The 23,893-nt window shown below is 36.5% G+C and overlaps 1 protein-coding gene across 2 annotated transcripts; it reads right to left on the minus strand.

Annotated features, from left to right (window-relative positions):
- Positions 1-17,811: 17,811 nt before the first annotated feature.
- LOC143598829 (nucleoid-associated protein At4g30620, chloroplastic-like) lies at positions 17,812-20,274 on the minus strand. 2 transcript variants are annotated; one of them, XM_077076944.1, is made up of 7 exons: positions 20,158-20,274; positions 19,064-19,209; positions 18,841-18,941; positions 18,689-18,728; positions 18,348-18,419; positions 18,136-18,192; positions 17,812-18,053 (listed from the first exon to the last, which is right to left on the minus strand). In XM_077076944.1, the coding sequence occupies exons 1-7, from the start codon at positions 20,213-20,215 to the stop codon at positions 17,976-17,978; spliced, it is 552 nt and encodes a 183-aa protein (XP_076933059.1). In that variant the 5' UTR covers positions 20,216-20,274; the 3' UTR covers positions 17,812-17,975. The 2 variants fall into 2 exon arrangements, with proteins under 2 accessions (XP_076933059.1, XP_076933058.1); XM_077076943.1 differs by having other exon boundaries at positions 19,064-19,203; positions 20,149-20,274.
- Positions 20,275-23,893: the final 3,619 nt, after the last annotated feature.

Raw genomic sequence — 23,893 nt, forward strand, 5'->3', positions numbered from 1 at the left:
TAGTAGCTTAATAATAATAATAATAATAATAATAATAATAATAATAATAATGGATGTCTGATTAGTTGGCGTCGGAGATATGGTGGGGTAAGGGTGGTGGTGGTGAGTACTGTCATAATAATAATTCATAACCCTGGGGTTTCATTGTTTACTTAACTTTACACCTCCAAGTTTTTTATAAATTGCTAATGTATGTAGTCAACTAACTTAACGTTCAATCACTAGTGCAAACGTTTAGTTTACACAGACCGATCTTTATTTCTAGCTCGAGTTCGGATCGTGAGTAGTTTTTCAAGCTCGGGCTCGGGTCGTTTACTATTTATTAATGAATTTTTATATTTTTTTCAATTAAAATTTAATATATAACATAATATTATTATTTAGTTATGTTGTTAATTCATTAATTATATATTAAAAATATTATACAAAATGGCATGCTCGTTTAGGCTCGTGAGCCGGCTCAAACTCGATAAGTGAAGTCTGGGCTCGTTTATTAAACGAGCTTACTTTTAGGCTCAAGCTCAGCTCAATCGAGCTTTTCCACGAGTCCATCTCAAGTAGCTCGCGAGCAGCTCGGCTTGTTTGTGTAAGAATAAATATATTTTATGTATTTATTTATATGGCCATCATTATCATTTATATAATAATAGATCAAAATAATTAATTATATATTATATATTAGCTTGGTAATTGTTGATGGGCCATATTACTCTTAATAGCTAATAAAGGGTTTCCCTTGGGTGTATATATACAGAGAGAATAAATTAACATCATAACCTAATCACACACACATTATAATTATGTGTGCCTCCTCTATCCTAAACCGGGTTTCTCTCAAGAACCCTAACCATCCTTAACTATACATCCTAAAGGGGAACTCGATCAAGATGACAAGCATGTCGACGACTTCATACTCTTCTGCGGTTACTACTCACCATGTTGTAACAGGTTCATAGGTTTAATATTTATCATGTTTTATATTACTTACATGAAGAACTGATCAACGTGTGGCATCAGAGTGATGTTGATTAATCAGTTCTTCATGTTTTCCGTAAATCTGGAATTGAATCAGAATACATGGGCTAAAACTTGATAAACCCTAATTTTTTAGGTTTCTTTTTTTTCATGTTCTATTACGAAAACAATACATGAAACTGTTTAAAATCGCTAAAATTCATATTTAGTAAACCCTAATATTTTCGAAATCTGTTAAATTCATGTTTAAAGATTTCGATTCCAGGTTTTTTGTAGTTTAATTGTTAAAATTTTCGATGATGTTCTTTGTGTTCATCATTATTATCGAAAATTATACATATGTTGGTTCAAAATATAGATTAAAATTTGTTAATGATTATTTAGGGATATATTTATTCAAATCTTGGATAACTTAGAAGTTTTAATATTTTCTTAAAATATTTGAATTCCCCTAAAATAGGAAACAAATATAACTGTTAATGGGGGGTGAGCAACCCGTAGTTGCTCCCCTCCTTCGAGTGTGAGGGGTTTGGTCTTTGATTCTTGCTCTAACTCATCTCGAGTCGGGGTCTTTAGGGGTCCGATGTCTTTTGTGATTTGTTTGTTTTATGTTCTCGTGTGTACATGGATACCATAAAAAGAATTCGAAACGTAAATACAGGAGGGCTTGGTCCTAGCTCCACTTACGATTTAAGGCCATGCCCCTTTAAGCATTTCCACGAGTGTAAGGATGGTAGACCTGGGTCCTCGGGGTTTTTCCGCCTACTTGAGCACATGCAAAGTACCCATTTCAAAACGGATACTCGGAAGAACCTTTTAAAAGATGTTATCTCCAAGGATTTGGACCTTTTTATAGATGTTGGGGAAGCCCTTCGGGCGGGGGATAAATGGTTATGTTGGAGGTGCATGACATTGCATGCCCTTAGCAGGGGGTGCAAGCATGCTGATGGTGTCTATTCTTTTTCTGTGGATTCTGGAGATGCTGGAGAATTCATCGTTGGGATCCAGAAACCTAATCGCGTGTCTGTGGATAGGGACCCAGGTCCATCTGTAGGAGTGGTTGGGGATGTATCCCTTCTGGAACGGGTTTTCTCCCTTCCCATTCAAACGATTAAGAGCATCCCCCCAAGTTGTCGTTTGGCGTTTGCTCAGACCTTAGCATGCGCTTTACGCAAGGTAGTGGATTCACCAGGCTCGATTGAGAATTGGGTCAAATTACTATTGTTGCCGCGTGTACTTTAAGGGTGGTGAAACCTTCCACTAGGCAGGAACGCAGGTCAGGGAATCGAAAGTGTTTGCAATGTAGTAGCATTCAGCAGGCACTTGCGGTGTGGAAAGATGCATTTGGTTTTGCTGACTTGGTTCTTTCTCTTTTTGATAACGTGGGGGGAAGCACTTTTTCTAAAAGAGATGTGGGAGGGGAGGAGGGTTTTGAAAACAGCCTCAATATTAAACAATGTCTCAGGAAAGTCAGGGATGGTCATTTCACAGCTGCAGTCAAGGTATTATGCTCAAGTGGGGTTGCCCCTCTCGGAGATTCAACCATGAAAGCCCTCATTGATAAACACCCAGTGGTGCCGCCTCCGTCCTTGCCTTCTAGCTCTGTCGCCCTGCCTACTCTCTCTGTGGATGGGGACTGTGTGCTTAGATGTATCCGATCATTTCCTAAATGGACCTCATGCGGGAGAGATGGGATGCAAGCGCAACACTTGCTGGACGCTCTTAGTGGCGAGGGATCAGTGACTTCCATGGGTCTGCTCTCAGCCATCACTGAAGTCGTCAACTTATGGCTAGGGGGTTTGTGCCCCAAGGTGCTCGCTGAGTTTATTGCTTCGGGCCCCCTCACCCCTTTATTAAATCCGGATAATGGAATTCGGCCCATTGTTGTGGGGGCTATCTGGCGTAGGTTGGTTTCTAAAGTGGCTATGAAGATGGTTGGGAAGGAAATGACTCAGTATTTAGGGGAATTTCAGTTTGGGGTAGGGACCCCTAATAGGGCAGAGGCGGTGCTTCACAGCGCGAACCGGTTTCTTAACTCCTTTCACGCGGACGGTTCTTTAGCTATGCTTACCGTGGACTTCTCCAACGCCTTCAATATGGTCGATCGCACAGCCGTTCTCCGGGAGGTTCATCGTCATTGCCCGTCTATCTATCTATGGGTCCAGTTCCTTTATGCCCAGCCGGCTAGGTTGTACGTTGGTGATGACTGTATAGGGGCTACTATTGGGGTTCAGCAGGGAGACCCCCTTGGGCCCCTCCTCTTTGCCTTAGCATTACACCCTCTTGTTCTCCGGGTACAAAATGACTGTAACCTCCCATTTCATGCTTGGTACTTGGATGATGGGACTATTATTGGTGGTGCCAACGAAGTCGCTAAAGCACTAGACATTATCAGCTCGGAAGGGCCATCATTGGGGTTGCAACTTAATATTAAGAAAACCGACGTTTTTTGGCCAGCGTGTAATGGGGTGAAAGTCAAAGATGAGCTCTTCCCTAGTGGGATTGGTAGACCAGAGAGAGGGGTAAAGCTCCTTGGAGGGGCTGTTAGTCGAGATCCCTACTTTATTAAGGAGTTGGCGAGGCGGAGAGTATCTCGTGCGGTTGATCTTATGAAACTCTTACCTTGCCTTAGGGATCCCCAGAGCGAACTCCTCCTGCTTAGGTCTTGCATGGGGGTTGCTAAGTTGCTTTTTGGGTTACGAACATGCCACCCCCATATGATGGATGATGCGGTATCCTGTTTTGATAAGGGGCTTGGAGAAGCCATCGAAGACATAGTTGTATGTGAAGGCCCGTTCTTTGGTGATCTTCAGTGGCGACTTGCATCTTTACCGATGCGCTTAGGGGGTTTAGGCCTTCTTTCGGCTCATGATGTTGGGGTTTACGCTTTTGTAGCGTCGAGGGCTCAGTCTTGTAAGCTACAGAATCACATCTTAAGGAATACCGGAGTTTTCGACCTGGACTCAGACTACGTGCAGGCCCTGGAACGCCTAAATGGCGCTCTCCCAGACTTTGACATTGGCAGTTTCTCTAATAAGGACACCGCCCCACCAAAGCCTCAAAAAGCTTTGGCGAATGCCCTTTTTGGCAAAATCGCTCAGAGCGTGGGAGTAGTTTTTGGATTGTCCCCCGACAGAAGGCGGTTATTGAATGCTTACAAGGTTCTCATGCCCAAGATTTTCTGACCGTTATCCCGATTGATGGCTTGGGCCAAAGCATGTCTGCGGTCGAGTATATGGCCATTCTTAAGTACCGTTTGATGGTCCCAATGTACCCATAAGACGAAACATGTCCGATCTGCCGTAAGGCTTGCCTGGATAAATTCGGAGAGCATGCAGTTCATTGCAAGGAGATGCCTGGGTTCAAATACCGACATGATTGGGTGCGGGACGTTCTTTGGGAAATCTTAAGGCGATCTGGGATATCAGCTAAAAAGGAAGCCCCCGTAAACTTACTTACAGACCCCACGGAAGGGAGATCCACTCTACGACCGGTATATTTGCTCGTCTTTGGTTGGGCGGGGGAAAACACGCTTGTGTTGACCTCACAGGGGTATCTCCCTTAGCTGGTTTGAGGGATAATGGGTTTGTTGCTGGGCAAGCAATGAAAATGGCTGAAACGAAGAAGGTGGAGAAACATGCTAAAGCCTGCGAAGATAACCAACATGTTTTTGTCCCTCTGGCTTTTGATACCTTTGGCTCCTTGGCACCGGAAGCTATCCGTTTCCTAACTAGGGTCCAACGGGTTGTGCATAGCAATGTGTCGACTCCAAAGGGGCAGGGGTATGTCTTTAGCAGGTTAGGGTTTGCAATTCAGAAAGGGGTGGCGGCGCAACTTGTTGCCCGCCTACCTGCTATGTTGATGTAATATCTATGTTTCTATATAATGAAAGAAGTAATATGCCCTTAAAAAAATTAAAAAGATTTGAACCAAATCTTATCATTATTAATTTAGTTTAAAAATATCATGGGTTAAGGGCTTAAATCAGTTTACGGGTTTACGGGTTATTTAAAAATCATGTATCGTGGGCTTAAAATAGCTTATGTGTTCTAAGAGTTTATGAGTTTCTAAAATGGTTTGGGTCATAACCCATAAACCCGAAAACTCACTAATATCGGAATCAACATTTTTTTCTAAAAACTCCATAAAATCATGTAAACACCCAAATACTGAAAGCCGGAAACTGGCAATTCTCGGGAACCCAAAATTTCCGAGAACTAATTCCGAAAAATAAGGTTTTACCGGAAACTTAAAAATCCTTACTCTAAACATTTTTCTGCTATTAACTAATTAAATGTTTTCTAAACCTTAAATATTATAAAATTTTACAATACATAAAGCCTTAACTTGAATGAACTTTTGATGTAACACTTCTGCCCAAAGGTGATGAGTTACATTTACCCTATCATTCAAGTATAACTGAAAAGCTTTTGTTAGTTTTGCCTAACATGATACAAATGTCTCACTTCTGCCCAAAGGTGATTTGTTACATTTTTACAATTGTTTTGCACATATACTTAAATAAATTTTAATTCTGCACAAAGGTGATTTATTTTTTGTTTAAGTAGAACTATTAATTATAGTCTATTAGTTTGATGTTAATAATAGACATATCACATCTTCAATAAAATATAGTTATCCTCATATTAATGATCCTTCATTAATCTAATAATCATAAACTTTAATCTATATTATTTTAATATCCCATAACATTACTCACTATATTTTCTTCCATAAATAACAATCTCATCCACTCTAATCTTAAAATACAATTGAATTTTATCTCATAAAAAGTTTTAATAGCATTTAGCTCTTCTCAATTTTAATTATTCATTAAGACATGATATGGCTATCCTAATGCTCTTTCTAATAACAATCATTCTATTGAAAACTAGAGCATAACAAATGGATGAGTCAATCATAATGTCTCTTATGATAATGATAATCAAGAACTTATTTAAATAAATGTTATCACTAGAGTTATTCTTGATTTAGTTTTTCCTAAGACTAATCAAAATAACTCATAAGATGCCTACATTCCTTATAAATTCTAACTATAAGGTTAAATGGTATTCCTGAATACATCATAATGTACAATTCCATGACCCATTAAATTAAGGGTTCACACATGAAAATAAATACAATTTTATAGTACATTACATACTAAAATTTTCAATAATACAATTTGGTGCATTACGAATCAACTATAACACTCATAAGTAACAAAGGAAAATGAGTGTGTTGATCAGCAACATATGTACACGAAAATAAATGTCTGGTATTAGAAATAAGATGTTATTCAACTCACTACCACTAAAACCTAAAAGAGGATAATTCTAAGGTTCATAGACAAAATATAAGTATTACTTCCAGCTCTAAGTTCTCTAAGGATAAGTCTCATTGCAAAAATATGTCATTAGATTAGGCATAAGCAACAAGACTATCCATAATCCAAAAGAACATCTGGCTAAAACAATAGTCGTATATTAATGATATTTAAGTCTGCTAATCCTAATATTCCAATTAACACGTGATAGGTTGAGTCTAGTTCTATGAGTTTCTTTACTGATATCAACAAATAACTAACATGAGTGTTGGTGACAAAATTTAAATGTTAAGGTTATTAGAATCATGATAAATTGTCTTCTAATTACGTTTATGATACCTTAAATATTCTGGAGATTAATCAGAATTTAGTATCATACTTAAGCTACAATATAACAGTTGTGAGGTTTGCATAGCCAACATAAAGTCACTCTTACCTTAAACTCTCATATTATTTGTTATCAATATCTAGATTGAAACATTAATAAAATAGAACTAGATGATAATGTATACTTTCACAAATTTTGTTATAATGCAAATAAAAATTTAACGAAAGACAAATGAGACCTATAATATTCATCTATTAAAACCAAATTTCATGAGAAATCATGACATGGTTGATGAGGGTGATTTTTCATATAATCTCACTCTTAGTGATTTTAAATCATGTGTTAAATGCCCTAAACATTACTTGGCTTAAGAAATATATATGGGTCCACCAGAAGTTATATTTCACGTACATTCGTGGAACTTATTCAAACGGAATATTCAGACGTAATTCTTTTATCATTTAAAAAGCTATTTACTTGTATCTAATCTGACTTCCATAGTCCATGGTTTTAAAGAGATCCATTCATATATACATAATACGATTTCTTCTAAATATGTCCCTAAGTTTATTATGACATCTGGACGTTAATGAAATCAAATAAAGTCTAACATATATATGAGAAATTCCCACATCACGTACATCATTGAAACTCCTTATGTAGTTTTTCTAGAGATATTAAAGATTAGTGGGAGCCTTAAGTGTCTCAATCATAACCTACAAGATTTGCAAGAGGTGGGGGAGTGAAAACTTGATATTATCTCAATTGCACCTCTTGTACAAGACACGGCTCCATCATAACACTATTCCATAAAAACTTATCTCTTTATAATTTACTACTCCTCTTACAAAAGTTTCGTTGTTGCTTAAGCGTGGACAAATTCAGATTTCTTACTAAATTAATCCTCACCAAGAGAAACTGCAACAACTTATATTATTAACTTGTTTCTCTGTTAGAATCTATTGGTCTTTAAATACTGACCCTAAATATGTTAATTTCCTAAAGGTTTCTAAGGTCAGTGGGAGCAGTAAAAGTCTTTATAATGACTTGTTAGAAGTACAAGAGGCGGGGGGGGGGGGGGGGGAGAGATATTAAATTTTACTCCAATTAGACCTCTTGTACACCATACTGCGCCAAATCTTACACACTTAGAATCCTGAAAATGATAGCAACCTAACTAAGAGCTAATCCATAAAACTGAGACTTTTAAAATTACCCAATAATCAACTCAGGAGGCCATCTAGGTTTTAAAACCTACTAACACTGATGATTATGTAACCTCCCTAACTAAAGTTGAGATGGATGTTGAAAAGTTTAATGATCCTACCCCTTATAATTAAACCATTAGCATCAATCATAATTGACTCCATAAGTCAGGCTAACGTTTTGAGATTTGGTTGAATCACCTAATAGTTTTCATAACTAAACTAAATTCCAATACGAAACGTTAAGTTTGTAAGAAGCACGATTGATTGTAAAAGGTTATATTCAAGGATAAACAAATTATCAAAGAATCTTCTTACCTACATTACAAAAGATTTCTTTAAGGATTATTATTGTTCTAGTAGCTTATAATAGTTAAGAGCTACATTAGATGAACATTAAAATAAGTTTCCCTAACAATGGGCTTACATATTTATATGTTCATAAAACAACCTAAAAGTTTTAAACTGAAGGTTAAAGAACATTTAGTCTATAAGTCAATATAATCCATATATGGGTTAATATAAACATCAAAATTTGATGAAATATTTATACAATTATTTTCATCAAAAACCAAGTGGATTAATGTACCTACCTCAAGATGAGTGGGAGCAACTAAAAACAAACTTGTCCTTATATAGATGACATTCTTCTGACAAGTATATGTTACATAAGTCAAAGCATTGTTCACACACTTTGATATGAAATATCTCAAAGATATCCCTTGCATAATAGATATCATAACATTCTGAGATAGACCCAAAGGGACATTAGTTTTGTTCTATAAGTTTTATCTTAAATGGGTCCTTACACATATAACAAACAATATTGCTCTATTAAGAGGATAATAGGATCATTGAGATTATTACCTTATGCTTCATTAAGTAGAAGCCTTATGTAGGTTCAAGTCTATACTCGTTCAGATATTACTCAAAATTGTAACACACTAGATATGCCTAGATTAATGTGAAACATCTAAAAGAGTATTAAAATATCTTTAAAAGAAATGAAAGACTATAATTTAAAAGAAAAAGTGAGAATTCAAACCGTATATTACTCTAAACTTTGCCATATTCAGAGATAAGAAAATGTAATTTTCGGGATATATTCTTATGTCAGTAGATAAATCTATCTCATGGAGGAGTCATGATGAACTGGTAACAACAACCTAAGTCATAACAACATAATATGTTGATTAATTACAACGTTGTTGTTAATAAATGTTGTTGAATATTTATTAGTGGACTCATAAGTTTTATTAAACTCCAAATAACTTATATATTGAAGACTAATTGTGATAACGTCAGCTACCATGTTTTCTCAAACAGTAACAGTTTGATAGGTGCTGCATTAAATTTTGATATGAAATTAATTATTCGTTTATGAACGAATTGAGGAATCTAAATTTTCATATCGAATACATTCATGATATGCTTAAGGATCCTATAACTAAAGGTCTATTACCCATAAGTATTATGAAAGCGCTTATAATTATGAGGGGTTTATTAATGACCACGTACAACTGCATATCGTACTATGAATGATTAACTATTAAATTTCCTCATCAGTGTTGATTTTGTATGTCTCTTAATATGTTTTGCATGCATAATGACATATAGACGAATTAAATATACAAATCAAACGTTCTGAAGGGCTTACTTGAAAATTTTGATCATAACTACTTAGGTTTTAATAAGGACTGCAGTATGATTAATGGGGGTCTTGAGCTGATGTTCAATTCAATGATTATATTTCTCTGCTCCAGTTTGAGTTTAAAACTAAAATGAGTGTTAACTCCTGATCAGGCTTGTCTAATACTCATAATAAATGATTACTCGGCCAAGTGGGAGAATGTAAGAATAAATATATTTTATATATTTATTTATATGGCCATCATTATCATTTATATAATAATAGATCAAAATAATTAATTATACCTTATTATATATTAGCTTGGTAATTATTGATGGGCCATATTACTCTTAATAGCTAATAAAGGGTTTCCCCTTGGGTGTATATATAGAGAGAATAAATTAACATCATAACCTAATCACACACAGATTATAATTATGTGTGCCTCCTCTCTCCTAAACCGGGTTCCTCTCAAGAACCCTAACCATCCTTAACTATACATCCTAAAGGGGAACTCGATCAAGATGACAAGCATGTCGACGACTTCATACTCTGTTGCGGTTACTACTCCCCATGCTGTAACAGGTTCATAGGTTTAATATTTATCATGTTTTCTATTACTTACATAAAGAGATGATCAACAGTTTGCACCCCTACGTTCAGTCAATGGTAACAATACGTTGGTTTATGTTCAAATGAACAAACATAAGCATGCACCTAATTTGTTTATTTATGTCTCCAAGGGAGGTGTCTCTGACTCTCCCTTCTATCTCGTTGTGAAAATTTGCTTGCTAACATGGGTTGGGCTAGACGGTTCCAGGGTACCCTTTTATGGCAGAATCAGTAAGGTGGGAGTTGGAAAATCTAAATTATCATGTTATGGAGTTCGATTTCTGGTTAAACTGGGTCCCGATGAAGGTTAATTGTTTCATTTGGAGATTATTCTTGGGTCAGATTTCCTCTAAAGTTGCACTGTCATACTGAGTGCTAATATGGGATATATATGTCGCTCTCTTTGTGAAGAACAACATGAATCTGTGTTGCATTTGATTTGACGGCACACTGCATGCTGTTGAAGTAAGTTGGTTTATTATGCGTAATTGAATAAAGATACCAAGACATGTCAAATTTGATTCGATTCAAGAAATTCTTGAGTATTTGAGAAAATATAAAAATGATGAGGAATGTCATGCAGTGCAATTGGTATAGCTATTATATGTTGGATGATTTGAAAAGCAAAGAATGAAATGATCATTAATAATAGAGTATTCTCGATGGCCAACGTGATAGATGAAGTAAAGATGACATTCTTTTTATGGATGAGGCATAGGAGCAAGAAAACTCCATTGGATTGACAGGAGTAGTGCAAATTCAACTTTGTAAATTCATCTTAAAGAAAGAATAAAAACAAGAAAATATAATTATTTCAATTGACAATAAATAAGCAAAGGTAGTGATTACATCAAAACAGAAGGTAAGCGGGCAACAAGATGCGCCGCGCCGCTATTCATTTTTGAATTGCAAAACCCGATCTTTTAAAAACTACATTCTTTAATCTTGGAGTCATAACATTACTATGCATGACCCGTTCAACTCGGCTATATTTGTTTAAATTTTTTTCTATAACGTTCGGTTAAGGTTAAATGAGCGAACATAAAGTAGCATCTAATTAACACCATTCGTATTCATTTGATTCGTTTTAAGCCTTACAAATTTCTCAAGGCATATAAGTTTCATTTTTTTTTTCTATTTTGACTTCAAATATCCTGTAGCAGTTTTGTTTTTTACTATGTAAAAATATTTAGTTAACAACATATATAAGCATAAACCGTATATAAACGATGTAATTATTTATAAAAACTAAGATTGGAATTAAGATTGTCAAAAATAACAACAAAAGTATCATACTTTTGTATACATGGTGGGCTTATTCGAATTCAATGGTATATTATAAAGTGTTACAATAATGAAATTACAAACAAATACGGATTAAGTAACAACTATCAACCATGAACACATGTTTCCAACACTCTTGTGTAACACGGTTATCTAGTGCATCGGTATTCACTTTTGAGGACGGGTGTTTCCAGTTGTAGCTGTGCCAGTAGCGACTTTAGCCACATCAATGGCGGTGGCCTCAGGTTTCTTATGAGAATACAATACAAGGTAAGCCATGACCCCAATGCCCGCAAGGCCACCCAAAACCATAGTAATGGGTGACTTTGGTGCACCCTTTCTGGTCTGGTTGAGAACTTGGTCCTTGGCCATCGCCTGTGCAGGTAGTGGTTGTTTATCGCCTTGCCTCATCACCTTTCCCAATTTTACCATTTATATTATTTGTGTTTTCGCTCTCGTTTTTGTTAGTTGTGATATAAAGTTGTGTGGAAATCTTGAAGCTTTCTTTTGATGGATCAAGGTGGTTATGAAGTTTAATTGAAGGATGATGAGAAAGAGAAATGTATGGAGATAAGAGATTTGTGGGTGATTTGACACATATGTGACTATAATTACATTTAGGAGGATTTCTAAATATAAACTTGTCCAAATATATTGCTTTTCGAAAATTTAAATTTGCATTTTTTCAATAGATTATAGCATGCTATATATTCATACCATATGATTTATAGCTAAATTAAAAAAATTAATAAAAAGAACACCCAAAAGTTATGATGTTAGTCGAGTGGTTATGGGTAGATTGATAAAGATACAAGGCTTACCTTGTGATTCTAAAGGTAGTTTTAAGAGGATTGTGATACTAGATTGAAATTGAGTATCGTGTATCACTTGCAAACTGATGCTCAAAGTGAAAGAATCATTCAAATGTTAAGACCTATTGTGGGCTCCGGTCATTAATTTTGATGGCAGATAGAATACTCGTCTACCTTTGGCCATATTTTCTTAAATAGTTATTGATCGAGTAATCCAAATACCATCTTTGGAGATATTCTTTATCAAAATCTAAAGGTTAACTCAAGGGTGTTGAACCCTAGTAAAAGACCGCTAAGATAATTGATCAAATAAGAGAATTTTAAAATGAACCAATAATGATGAGAAGTTGTGTGACAATAGTAGATGAATCATATTGAGTTCGACAAAGACGATTGTGTGATATCGGAGGTCTCGCCATGAAAAGGTGATTCAGTTTCTAAAGAAGGGAATCTGAGTTCATGATTCGTTGAATCATTTAAAGCTGTTACTCAATTTATCGAACACTCTTATGAATTAGAACTACCTAAGTAGTTGAGTGTGACACATAACACTTTTCATGCTTCCCATTACTCCATTAGAAAATGTTTAGCAAATGATACAACGTATGTATGCTTGTGTGATAGTGAGATGGATGAGAAGTTTAGTACACGGAAGATCATCATGGCCAAAAGTTTAAGAAACAAAGAGATCAATTTCGCAAAGGCGCAATTGAAGTATTGAATACGATTTAGACGCTATGAGGTTGGTGTTCAAAGATGAAATGAATGAATGTTACCCAAATTATTTTCTTGTATAGAATATCATAAGCGAGATCCTATGCAGTGTTGGAAGGTTGCAACACCTAAAATATAAATTTTTTAAATTATAATTAGAAAAAGAAAATAGGAAATGAATTGTTTTTGAAAATATCATATTATTAACTTGATTTGCACCGGTTTTAGTGAACATATATCATATTATTATTGGGGAAACATATGATTGACTTAATTGAAATAAACTTTAAACTTGGTTACTATTCTATAAGATAGTTCTTTAGGACAAGAGGGGTCGACCACTCATGGTATCCTAATATCCACCAATCCCATAACGTCATATCATTTACACCATCTCTCTCTCTCCCTCCCTCCCTCCCTCTCCCTCTCCCTCTCCCTCTCTCTCCCTCCCCGCACACACACATTTCGTCGGGTACTATACAATGAAATTGACTACCCCTTGAGTTTAAAATAATAATGGCGATGGTGTACCCTGTTAGGATATATACATGATTTAAGTGTTACCGAAGGCACCCCTCTTGCCCTTGCCAGGCCCGGCTATAAGGGAGGGCCGGGTGGTCGACGGACCCCGGCCCGACACCCCGATAGGCCCGGATTTAAAAAAAAAAATAAATGTATATATATTTATGAAAAACAATATGTATATATAATGTTTAAGCTTAATTACACAACCACTAATTTAGTTTAGTGGCAAATATGTGTGACTTTCAACCAAGAGGTTTTGGGTTCTAACCTCACTTGAGACATTTTAATCTATTTTTATATAAAAAAAAGTCTTTGACACAACCAAATATAAGGCCCAAAAAATTAAAGATTATTTAAAAATTAAATTGTTTAAACCCAACAATATACCTCTTTTTAATAAGGTCCAAAAAAAATTTCGCCTTCGGTCTAAAAATTTTTACGCGTTTTCGGAGCCGGCCCTGGCCCTTGCCCTTGCCCTTGCCCTTGCCCTTGCCCTTGCCCATACATTGATAATATAAGTTTGACATACTTGGACCCAGAGCAGGAGTTTAAAACTGAAGATTGAGGGGCTAAATATGTCCAGGTATCAAACTTAAAACTATGCTCACATTATAAGGGGGTGTTTGGACCGTACGAAATTATCAAGAAGCTCACATCAAACAAAGGTGGCCTCCTAAATAAATATCAAGACTCCCAAGAAGCTTACACCAAACCTTAGAAGGTGTCCCTTTATTTGTGGTATATTTTTTTGTTTTTTAATAACGATGTTACTCGTTGGCTTTAAAAGATGTGACACATTTAGGGTCTTAGAAGTAAACAAGCTAAGATCTCATAAGGGTTATGCGTCCCTTACCACCTCACCCACCATTTCACCGTCAATCATTACATGCATTAAAAGGGAGGCTAAGCCCCAAAGGGTGCTAGTGTGTTAATGGGCTCAAGGCTTTTTTTGGGCCCAAACTCATTTTTGAAATAATCAAATAATCCAAACTCAATTTTTATATATTAAAGGAATCAATAATAATTGTGTGGTTAGTTAAATCATTACGTTTCTTTTATTGAAAAGTTAGTGAAAGCCCTCATGTCCACGTGGCAATGACATAGCAGAGCCGACCCAATAGTATACCAAACCAAGCTTTCAAAAATTTAAGGTCCCCATTTTAAATAGAGCTAAATAGGTAACATATATCATTTTTATTCTATTATAACTTATAAGCAACTAACAGTTATACCGCGGTGGTAGTTTGTCTACATTTTTCCTTTTGTGATAACCAGGGTTCGAGCATCTTCTATGTCAACAGAGTTAATATTGTTTTTTAGCCCCAATAAATAGAACCATTAAAGGCCAAAATGCATACATATAAAAATCATATCTCTAGTATTAAATGTACCTCTTTTCTATTTCTATTAGTCTGTTTGGTAGGCTTCTTTTTTGTAAGTAATCTTACATTAAAGAGGTATTGGTTTTTAATGCTTCAAACTTTCACACGTTAGTTAATACCACTCCTAACTTTTGATTTGTTACCCGTCACTCCCAACTTTCACCCTATTTGTTTTTGACAATCCAAAACTTAACGGACCCTAACCCCGTTAGTTTTCTTGCTGACGTGGCTTTGTTCTTGCTGACGTGGATTTGTCTTTGCCAAAGGTGTTTTGTTGCACCATTACCACCCACCATTATCCATCTTACTTCTCCATTTCCATAGCTTCAAACAAACATCCCCTTCTCTGTATAAACCAAAAACACACCTCTATCATCACTATTGCTCTTCAGAGAAAACACTACTTAGTTGCCATCATAATCACCTAGCTAATAGCCAGAACCACTGTCGTCAACAACTCAACACCGGAGTACTACCATCAAAACCAAATCCACCCGAATTCATTACAATCCCTACCATAACCCTGTGGAATTCGACAATTCCTCTTGTTTTCGAATCAACCTTCATCGCTATCCTATTCCTTTACTCAAAATCAATCACCTATGTTATCATTTTGCCATCGTTGCCGTCGATTCTTCCGGCCAAGCTCCATTGTCAACGATTCGAAACCAAATCGAGGTAATAATACCATCACTCTACTCGTTTTCATTTACCGAATAACAGCCCTAAGGTCATGACTGTTAATTTGAATATCTGAAATGAATTTAAAGAAAAATGGGATGGTTTCTAGGGTTAATACATGAAGAAGATGAAGTTTTGTTTTAATTTGTTTTCAGATTGTGACCAACAAAAATGGGAAAGAAAGGGAGACGATGGTGGAGGGTGGTGATTATTGTGGGATGTGATGATGTTAGATGATGATGATGGTAAGATTATTGTAAGTTCTTTATTAAAAAAGGTTGATGGTGGAGGTTATAAGGGCCAATGGGGTTGGGTAGTGGTGTGGGTCCCGCTTTTTATTATAATTTCATTAGAAAATTCCACGTCAGCAAGAAAACTAACGGAGTTAGGGTTCGTGAAGTTCGAGAGTAATAGAAACAAATAGAGTAAAAGTTGGGAGTGCTGGATAACAAATCGAAAGTTGGGAGTGATATCTACCAACGAGTGAAAATTGGGAGTATTAAAAACCAATAATCCTAAACTAAATTATGTATTAATTCAATGATTGAGTATATGTTCTTAAAAAAATGAATAATAATTTAAGCATATGCAATAGTTCATAATTAGCGATCAAAACTTGTTTCGAGTTCATTAGGTTAATATTCAACATTATCTTATCTAGCTTATTTTTTCTCGAAATTAAAATGATATGCGTGTATCATAATTGTAAACGTCAATGTTAAAAATAACCAATTTGTGTGTTTTTTGCCACATGATGTGTTTCTGTATTCTGCAATCAAGTTGCATCATGACATGTTTCAACATATTTAAATTATCATTGGTTTTTTTAACGAATAAATAATCATGTACTAGGTTATATTATAAAATAAAGTATTTAAAGAGAACTGAAACTATTTTAGTTAAAAATTAACCTATTCATTTAATTGAATGTGAATCAGGGTGAAATTTCTTTTGTTTAGTACAACTCTAAATTTCTTAGAAAAGGCCCTTGATTTTTTTATTTGCTTTAGGCCATCAAAATCATTGGATCGGCCCTGTTAAATAGCATATCTGTTTTTACTTGTTAGTTAATTCACTACACATAGTCTAACATATTATATCCTTAAGAGTTAAAAAAACACTAAAAAGAATATAAATTAATAAACAACATAATACAATTTAAAAATATAATAACCTACTTATGAGACTTTGAGCTTCTCCAATGGAGAGTTTGTTAACCGTTTTGTGAATGATATGGAGCTTCACTGGAGAGAGAGAGAACACGTCCAGAAATGCAGACTGTTCTTGTGAGAAGAGAGAGGAAGAATGAATCGGAAAGAGGAGGTGGTGTTGCCATTGAGAGGGTGGCGGGCTGTTATTCTCCTCTCCCACTGCTAACGCTCTTATCATCTCTAAATACGACCAAACGTGCTACATGCACCATCAAAGGAGCTCCGTGCACAATCAAACAATGTGTACGACCATCCAAACAACCTATGTGTACAAGCTATAAATAGCTCAAGGACACAAAATATTACAGCAAAAAATATATAATCCCGTCGGTTTTATCATCTATTACTTTACCACCTATTACTTAGATTATTTTTAAGAAAAAACCATATATACCTTATACCTCGTTTTTTTCAGCTGATACATTTGATGGTATTGCTCAAAAACAAATTATTACAATTCAACTGCAATTAACCAGACAACAAGCTACATCACAACCTCCTTTTTGATAGCAAAACCAATTCTACTAAAAGCAACACCTTAAATCTTAAAGGCCAAAAATTACCCTGCAAAAATTTTTCAGAAATTCCACAGCCTAGATGCTAAGAGACCAAATATATTAAAGACAAAATGGATAAAGACGTGTTTGTTCTTTAAACAAACTTTCTCGTGTTTAGCCATTTTGCTTGATTCCGTCTTCAACGCAGCCTGGCCCACAACGAATCCATCGTGCCTAAGCCCAACAAGAGGAGACACGCATGTAGGTCCACACTAACATGGTTCCCACCACACATTTACCTATAAGACCGTTTATATACCAATATTTCAAGATTTGAATAACTGATTTGACAAGAGCAGGAGTTACATTGGCACCCTTATTTTAATTCTCTTTTCAAAAGACACACCAACAGATTCAAATTGATTTGATTGTATCTAATCTCTTATCTTAGTTTGTTTTAAAAGAATTGCTATGTATAACAAAGGCAAAATATAGTTCTATCACATTGTCAAGGCAATTGAGTAAACAAATATTAAAACATAAGTATTGAAGTAGGGATAGATGTGTGTGTAGCCGTTTAAAAAAACGACTTAATGAAATTGCCAAATCACATCCACTCAAAACCTACTCCAAGCGACAATAAGATAACCATAACCATTAAATACTTTACTAAACATAAAATTTGAACCAAATGATGGAAACTTGTCAATATTATTACAATTTAAAAGATAATTTATAACCTTTCGTGCCGTGGGTCTACAAAACTGCAGCTTTTTAGAAATCGGTGCTCAGATTATTGCTTGAATTGGTCACCCAAGCCAGGTGGCATTCCTAAGCTCTGAGCAAGATCACCCATTCGGGCCTTCATGGCCTGAAATTACAAAACGACCTCATATCGTCAAATGTTTGGCCAACAAAATTCAAAGAAAGTGTTCTTTTTAATGTTTAAAGACCTGAACACTTTTTTGATGGGCATCCTTGTATGCTTCAGTAATCAGAAGTGAAAGTTTCTGCAAGAAAACTAATATTAAAATTTATATAACATGTCAAGAAATTTATGCAATTTTAGTGTTTGATGATTAGTCAAATACACATTGCATGTTTATAGAGATCTGATTAATAACATATTACCTACCAAAAAATAAAATTAAAAATATATACTCACTTCCGACCCTAATTCCATTGCAGCCTCGGTAATTTCTGTGCGTACAGGTTGTTGATTTCCAGAGAGCGTTACCTAATAAGGAGTTCAGATATAAATACAGATTTATATTAAAGCCAAGTAATACTTTTTATAAAAGTAATTCAGTAGCTAGTTGTATATAGAGAATGGAAACCCTAGTTCTGGTTCTCACAAATGAAACGATAATTACATTTCTACTCAAGGACTAAGGATGCAAAACAAACTTACATCGGAGCAAAACCGAAAGTTAACTAATACATGAGGCCTGAGGGACTATTTATGTAATGTGACAATAATAGTCGAAAATATAGAAAACTACTTACCTTTACTAGTTCACCTTCACAATAACCATCAAACTCAGCACTGCAAAGCAAAATAACCGTCATAAATACTCACGTTTAAAACTTTATTAGAAGAAAGAAACAAACGTTTACTTGTTACAAAAAAAATATGAAATATAGTATAATGTACATACACGGCAAGTTCTTTTTGCACACGCACAGCCTCAACTTGAACAACCATTTGCGCCTTCTTTACAGTCTCGTATAGATTTTGCATGTTTCCAAAAACCCCTGCCTATTATTAAAATGAACATGAAATATACCAATACAGTAAAATGTCACAAATTTAGAAGATATACTTATTAGTAATGCACATAATGTTTATCGGAAAATATGCAGAAAAATGTCAGTTTTTACTTTTCCATCATCCTTCTCATTGTCCTTCTTTCCACCTCCAAATAGGGCGGATACACGAAGCGATCGGCGCTTAGCAGCAACCTTCAGATGACCAGGCTGAGACGGGACCCACACACCAACTGAATTTGGTTTTAGACTTAGTTTTTCTGCAAATTAAGAAGTAAGTGTTCACGTTATGCTTAGGAGTTATAAGATCTAGTAAAATCATGGTTTGCTAGGATCGGATTGTGCATACACACACAATCAAACTGTAGAAAATTAAACAAACACGAGACACAAAATTTGCGTGGTTCGGTCTAAGTTGACCAACGTCCACGGGCTGCAACCAGAATTTTATTATTGCTTTATGCTCACGACACTCGTGATGGGAAATTACAAGTACAAACATTACAATATGATGATATATAGGGATACATTAGGGTTTCTAGATTAGGGAACAAGAAACACATAAACGGGCTAACAAAGAGATATAGGGGTGGTCCAAAACCTCCACGTGTTGAATCTTCATTAACCCAAAATCATGGCTTCAACTAAGTGAGGAACCAGGCCCAAACCTCGACGAACCCAACATGGTTCTCATGTAAATTTAATGCATCTAATACTTTGATTGTTAACAAGTACTTGGATTGAACGTAGAGGTGCAAGGGTATGTTCGTGTTCGTTCATTTAACTTTACACGAACACGAACACTAATCGAACAAATATTTGGTGTTCATGTTCGTTTATATAAAATCTAAATGAACTGTTCACAAACATCAACGAACATAATTGAACATAAAGAAACATAGGCCCAAGGAGCCTCGAGTGCACGTTGACAACTATAATTGAAACTAACCTTATTAACACTAACCGAGTAACCGTATTAATATATGTTCAGTTAACCGGTTTGTACTTAAAAAAATCCCTAACCAATGGTTATAAATTAGGTTTATCAAATTGAAACACTCAAACCGTCAAACTCAGGTATATAAATTAGGTGTATCAAACTCAGACAATAATATGTAAAATTATATAGAAAATGAAAGTATCAATTACATGATGATAATCCAAGGAGTTTAATTAATAAAGTATAAAAATACAGAAAGATGACTTACGGAGAGACGGAGATGATGAATTGAAGTTTGAAATCTGAGCAGTGAAAGCAGACGCCATTTGTTATGTTATGTGTTTGTGAGGGTTTGGAAGACCAACAAAGGATAGAAGAGGTTTGTTTGGTTTGATAAATGAAAATGAAATGATATTATTATTATTATTATTATTTTCTTTCTCTTCGATCTTTTTGCTTGTTGTGTGTTGCTGGAGTGACGGGCTGTTGTTTATTATGTTAGGGGACAGACCAATAGAGTGGTTTGTTAGGTCAACGGAAATGACTAGTTTTTTTTTTTTTTTTTACTTTTTTTAAAGTAACGGTCAACGAAATCTTCTAACCGGTTAAAGTCATCAAATCAAGATACACTCGTATGTTGATATGAGGAAAACTCTCACCTAAGGCCAACGCCCATAAACCCTCGCCCGAAGGAGATAAACTCATTCAATTCAAAGATCCAACTAGTGAATACCAGATACTCGTATAGTCTCTCAACATCACTCTAGTGTCGTTGAACCTAATTGATCGGGGCATGAATCGAATCTGGGTAGTCCTAACGTTTGCAGTGGCTCGTGAGTAATTTTCATGCTCGTGTAATTTGGTTTCTTTATTAATTTTATTTATATAGTTATTGATAATCCTTTATGTACATAAAACTTAATATGTATGTTATTTTGTTATTTTTTTGTGATTCTATAATCTATATAGATAATAATCTTATTATTTAAATGTATATTAAATGCAATTATATAAATAGTTGTATTGTTTAGAGTTAAGAGCTCGATAAATGAAACTTTAGTTTGACTCTTTTATTAAACGAGCTTACTTTTATATTCAAGCTTGTTTAAGCTCAGAGTGCTCGGTAATTACTGTAAAAAGTAATTACCGATATAAATGAATGTATTGATGACCGTAAATGAACGAACTTAAACAAACGTAAATGAACATAAAGGAGTCGAAATGAACGAACGTAAACAAGTGTTCACAAACATAAATGAACGAACAACGATACATGTGTTCAATTTGTTCGTTTATTAAGGTAGGAACGTAAACCAACTTCTCGCCAAACGGTTCACGTACAATTCATTGAACGTTCATTTCGTTTACGGGCCTAATTATGATCATATTTAGAATATCTTTTAGGTTCTTGATGATCTTTCATCTTTATGTGTTTTTAGTTTCTGATGATTATTAGGGTTTTTAATATTTTCTGTATTTTTTGAGAAGTTAATTGATGTCTTTGATCTTTAAAGCCCTTGATTAAAGATCACCCCTAAATAACATTGGATTTTGTCATTTGTGTGCTACAACAAACAATGGTCTTCTTTTGCATCTTTTTATTTTTCTCTTTTAATTATTATTACTTTTTTTTGTGTGTAATTTGGTCAAAATCTTTCCTAATTTCAAGTTTTCGACAAAGATTTATTTTGTAGGTAGATTATGTCTTCATATAATTTGTAACATATTTTGTATACAGTTTTTGAAGAAACACCAGTCGAACCCCGACAGATTACGAGTAACCTGAGGGTTAGATAGACGTTTCCCACGAGGGGTTAATTCTGGCAAGATGGTTCTTCCGATAACCTGCAAAACAGACACCGTGAGCTCGTCACTAAGAAAGGGGGGGGGGGGGTTCCTCCTTGTGACCACCCTCCGGCGTGAGAATCAGTCTATATTACTCTTTGAATATAAAAGTATATTATTAATACTAGAGCAGTTATCAGGTAAATTATACAAGATATTAGATGATGAAATGATATTACCATTTGATGTCTTTTATAGCCGAAGGTGGGTTTCCAAGGAGGTTTAGCCGGCCTACTACTCTGCCAACTGTGGCCTACGCACGTGCTCTGCTGGTAATTGGTGGATAGGCAGCGGCTGACAGTGACCAGGCGTGCTGTTCACTTTTCCTTTTCCACCAACTACAGGCTAGGCACGTGATATGGCAGGAGTTGGTGAGCAGGCGGCGGCTATTGGTCATAGTGCTGTGGCGTGTTGCCATGCTGCTGTCAGTGAGCTGTCGTATCGTTGGTCAGATCTTTTGTCCATACCTCGTCAGGTATCACACAAAAGATCCTCCATTATTATACGGACTGGCTCATTTAGGCGGGAGTTTTCCCCCTCCCGCCTTTATGCGGGAATGTTCCCGGCTTTGCTCATTCCTTCTTCAGGTGACTACTGAATTATTACGAGTTGGAGCCTTTATACGTGTAGCCATGCTGCGCGGGTGGCCAGTCCCTAATGGCGGGTATCCGCACCTGCGGGAACAGGGGATACTTGAAACCATAGGGAGGCATTTCCTGCGGGACCAGCTTGCGTACCGCATGTGAGGTCGTCACAACTCTGAGCGTGGTGGGTCCTGCAGGTTTGGTAGGTCGCGGCGCAGACGTCCCTATGGTGAAGTCTGCGGGTTCAACTGCGCAGACGTCCGTTTAAGGAGTCTTGCGTGTTCAACTGCGCAGACGTCTCCTTTATAAGGAAGTCTTGCGGGTCCTAACCGCCTCTGCTGGGACCTACCTCTTCAAGTCCCCCCAGTCCAATGTTCTTCTCATGAATGTTTAATAAAGTGAGGTGAACTTTTGGACTTAAACTAGGGTTTTTGAAAAGGGTTTAGTTTTATGGGTTTTCCGCGGGAAGTCTTACCCACGGGTTTCCCAATGTCACGCAGAATTTCCCAATGTTCTGCTTGATCTCTGGGATGATGCGGATAGGTCTGTAATCTCCCCGCAAGTCAGGAGCGTTTAGAACCTTTTGTGTAGATTCTCCATGAGGTCTTGGTGGTTTTGAACATAGTGATCAATCATGTTATAACCACCAATTCCATCCTGAAGTTTCAAACAATCTAGTTCTTGACGTTCCCGCTATGCGGGGATGTTAATCCCGTTTCTGCAAGCATGGCCCAGAAGATCCTTCTTGGTTTCAATTCCCATGGAGTGCTCGGTATGCGAAGGGTTTTGCCTTGACGCTGTACCCGCACTTCGTCTTACTAGTTACTTTACTCCCAAGGTATCCCTGGCGTTAAATCCCTGCAGGGCTAGGTGCGTGAAGGGTTTTGCCTTGACACTGTACCCGCGCCTGACTTATGGTTGCCGAGGTGTTCCTGGCGTTTAATCCACTGCGGGCGCTAGGTATGTGAAGGGTTTTGCCTTAACACTGTACCCGCGCCCGACTTACAATTGGGTGCCGAGGTATGACTTTTTACGGGTGTTAGGTATGTGGAGGGTTTTGCCTTAACACTGTACCTGTGCCCGTTTTGTAGTTGGGTGGAATGCCAAGATTTTCTCGGCTTCACTTCCCTGTGGGTGCTAGGTATGTGAAGGGTTTTGCCTTAACACTGTACCCGCACCCAGCTTTATAGTCGGGTTTTTTCCGGTTTCCGTTCCCTGCGGGTGCTAGGTATGTGAAGGGTTTTGCCTTAACACTGTACCCGCACCCGGCTTCATAATTGGGTTTTTCCGGTTTCCGTGCCCTGCGGGTGCTAGGTATGTGAAGGGTTTTGCCTTAACACTGTACCCGCACCCGTCTTCATAATCGGGTTTTTTCCGGTTTCCGTTCCCTGCGGGTGCTAGGTATGTGAAGGGTTTTGCCTTAACACTGTACCCGCACCCGGCTTCATAATTGGGTTTTTCCGGTTTCCGTGCCCTGCGGGTGCTAGGTATGTGAAGGGTTTTGCCTTAACACTATACCCGCAGCCGTCTTACGGTCAACTGGATAGCCAGGGTAAGGGGTTTTTCCCGCTTACT

Source organism: Bidens hawaiensis, unplaced genomic scaffold, assembly GCF_021521415.1.
Source record: "Bidens hawaiensis isolate Kalapana, Puna unplaced genomic scaffold, B.hawaiensis_p1.1 tig00050900_1, whole genome shotgun sequence".
In the NCBI taxonomy this organism is placed as follows: Eukaryota; Viridiplantae; Streptophyta; class Magnoliopsida; order Asterales; family Asteraceae; genus Bidens; species Bidens hawaiensis.

Excerpts from the sequence above, each read along its gene's own strand:
- LOC143598829 (XM_077076943.1), bottom strand. The coding sequence starts at position 20,215 with ATGGCGTCTGCTTTCACTGCTCAGATTTCAAACTTCAATTCATCATCT. Across the intron at positions 18,729-18,840 it reads GTGCAAAAAGAACTTGCCGT|TGCTGAGTTTGATGGTTATT; the intron begins GTATGTACATTA and ends TTTGCTTTGCAG. Across the intron at positions 18,193-18,347 it reads CAATGGAATTAGGGTCGGAA|AAACTTTCACTTCTGATTAC; the intron begins GTGAGTATATAT and ends GTTTTCTTGCAG.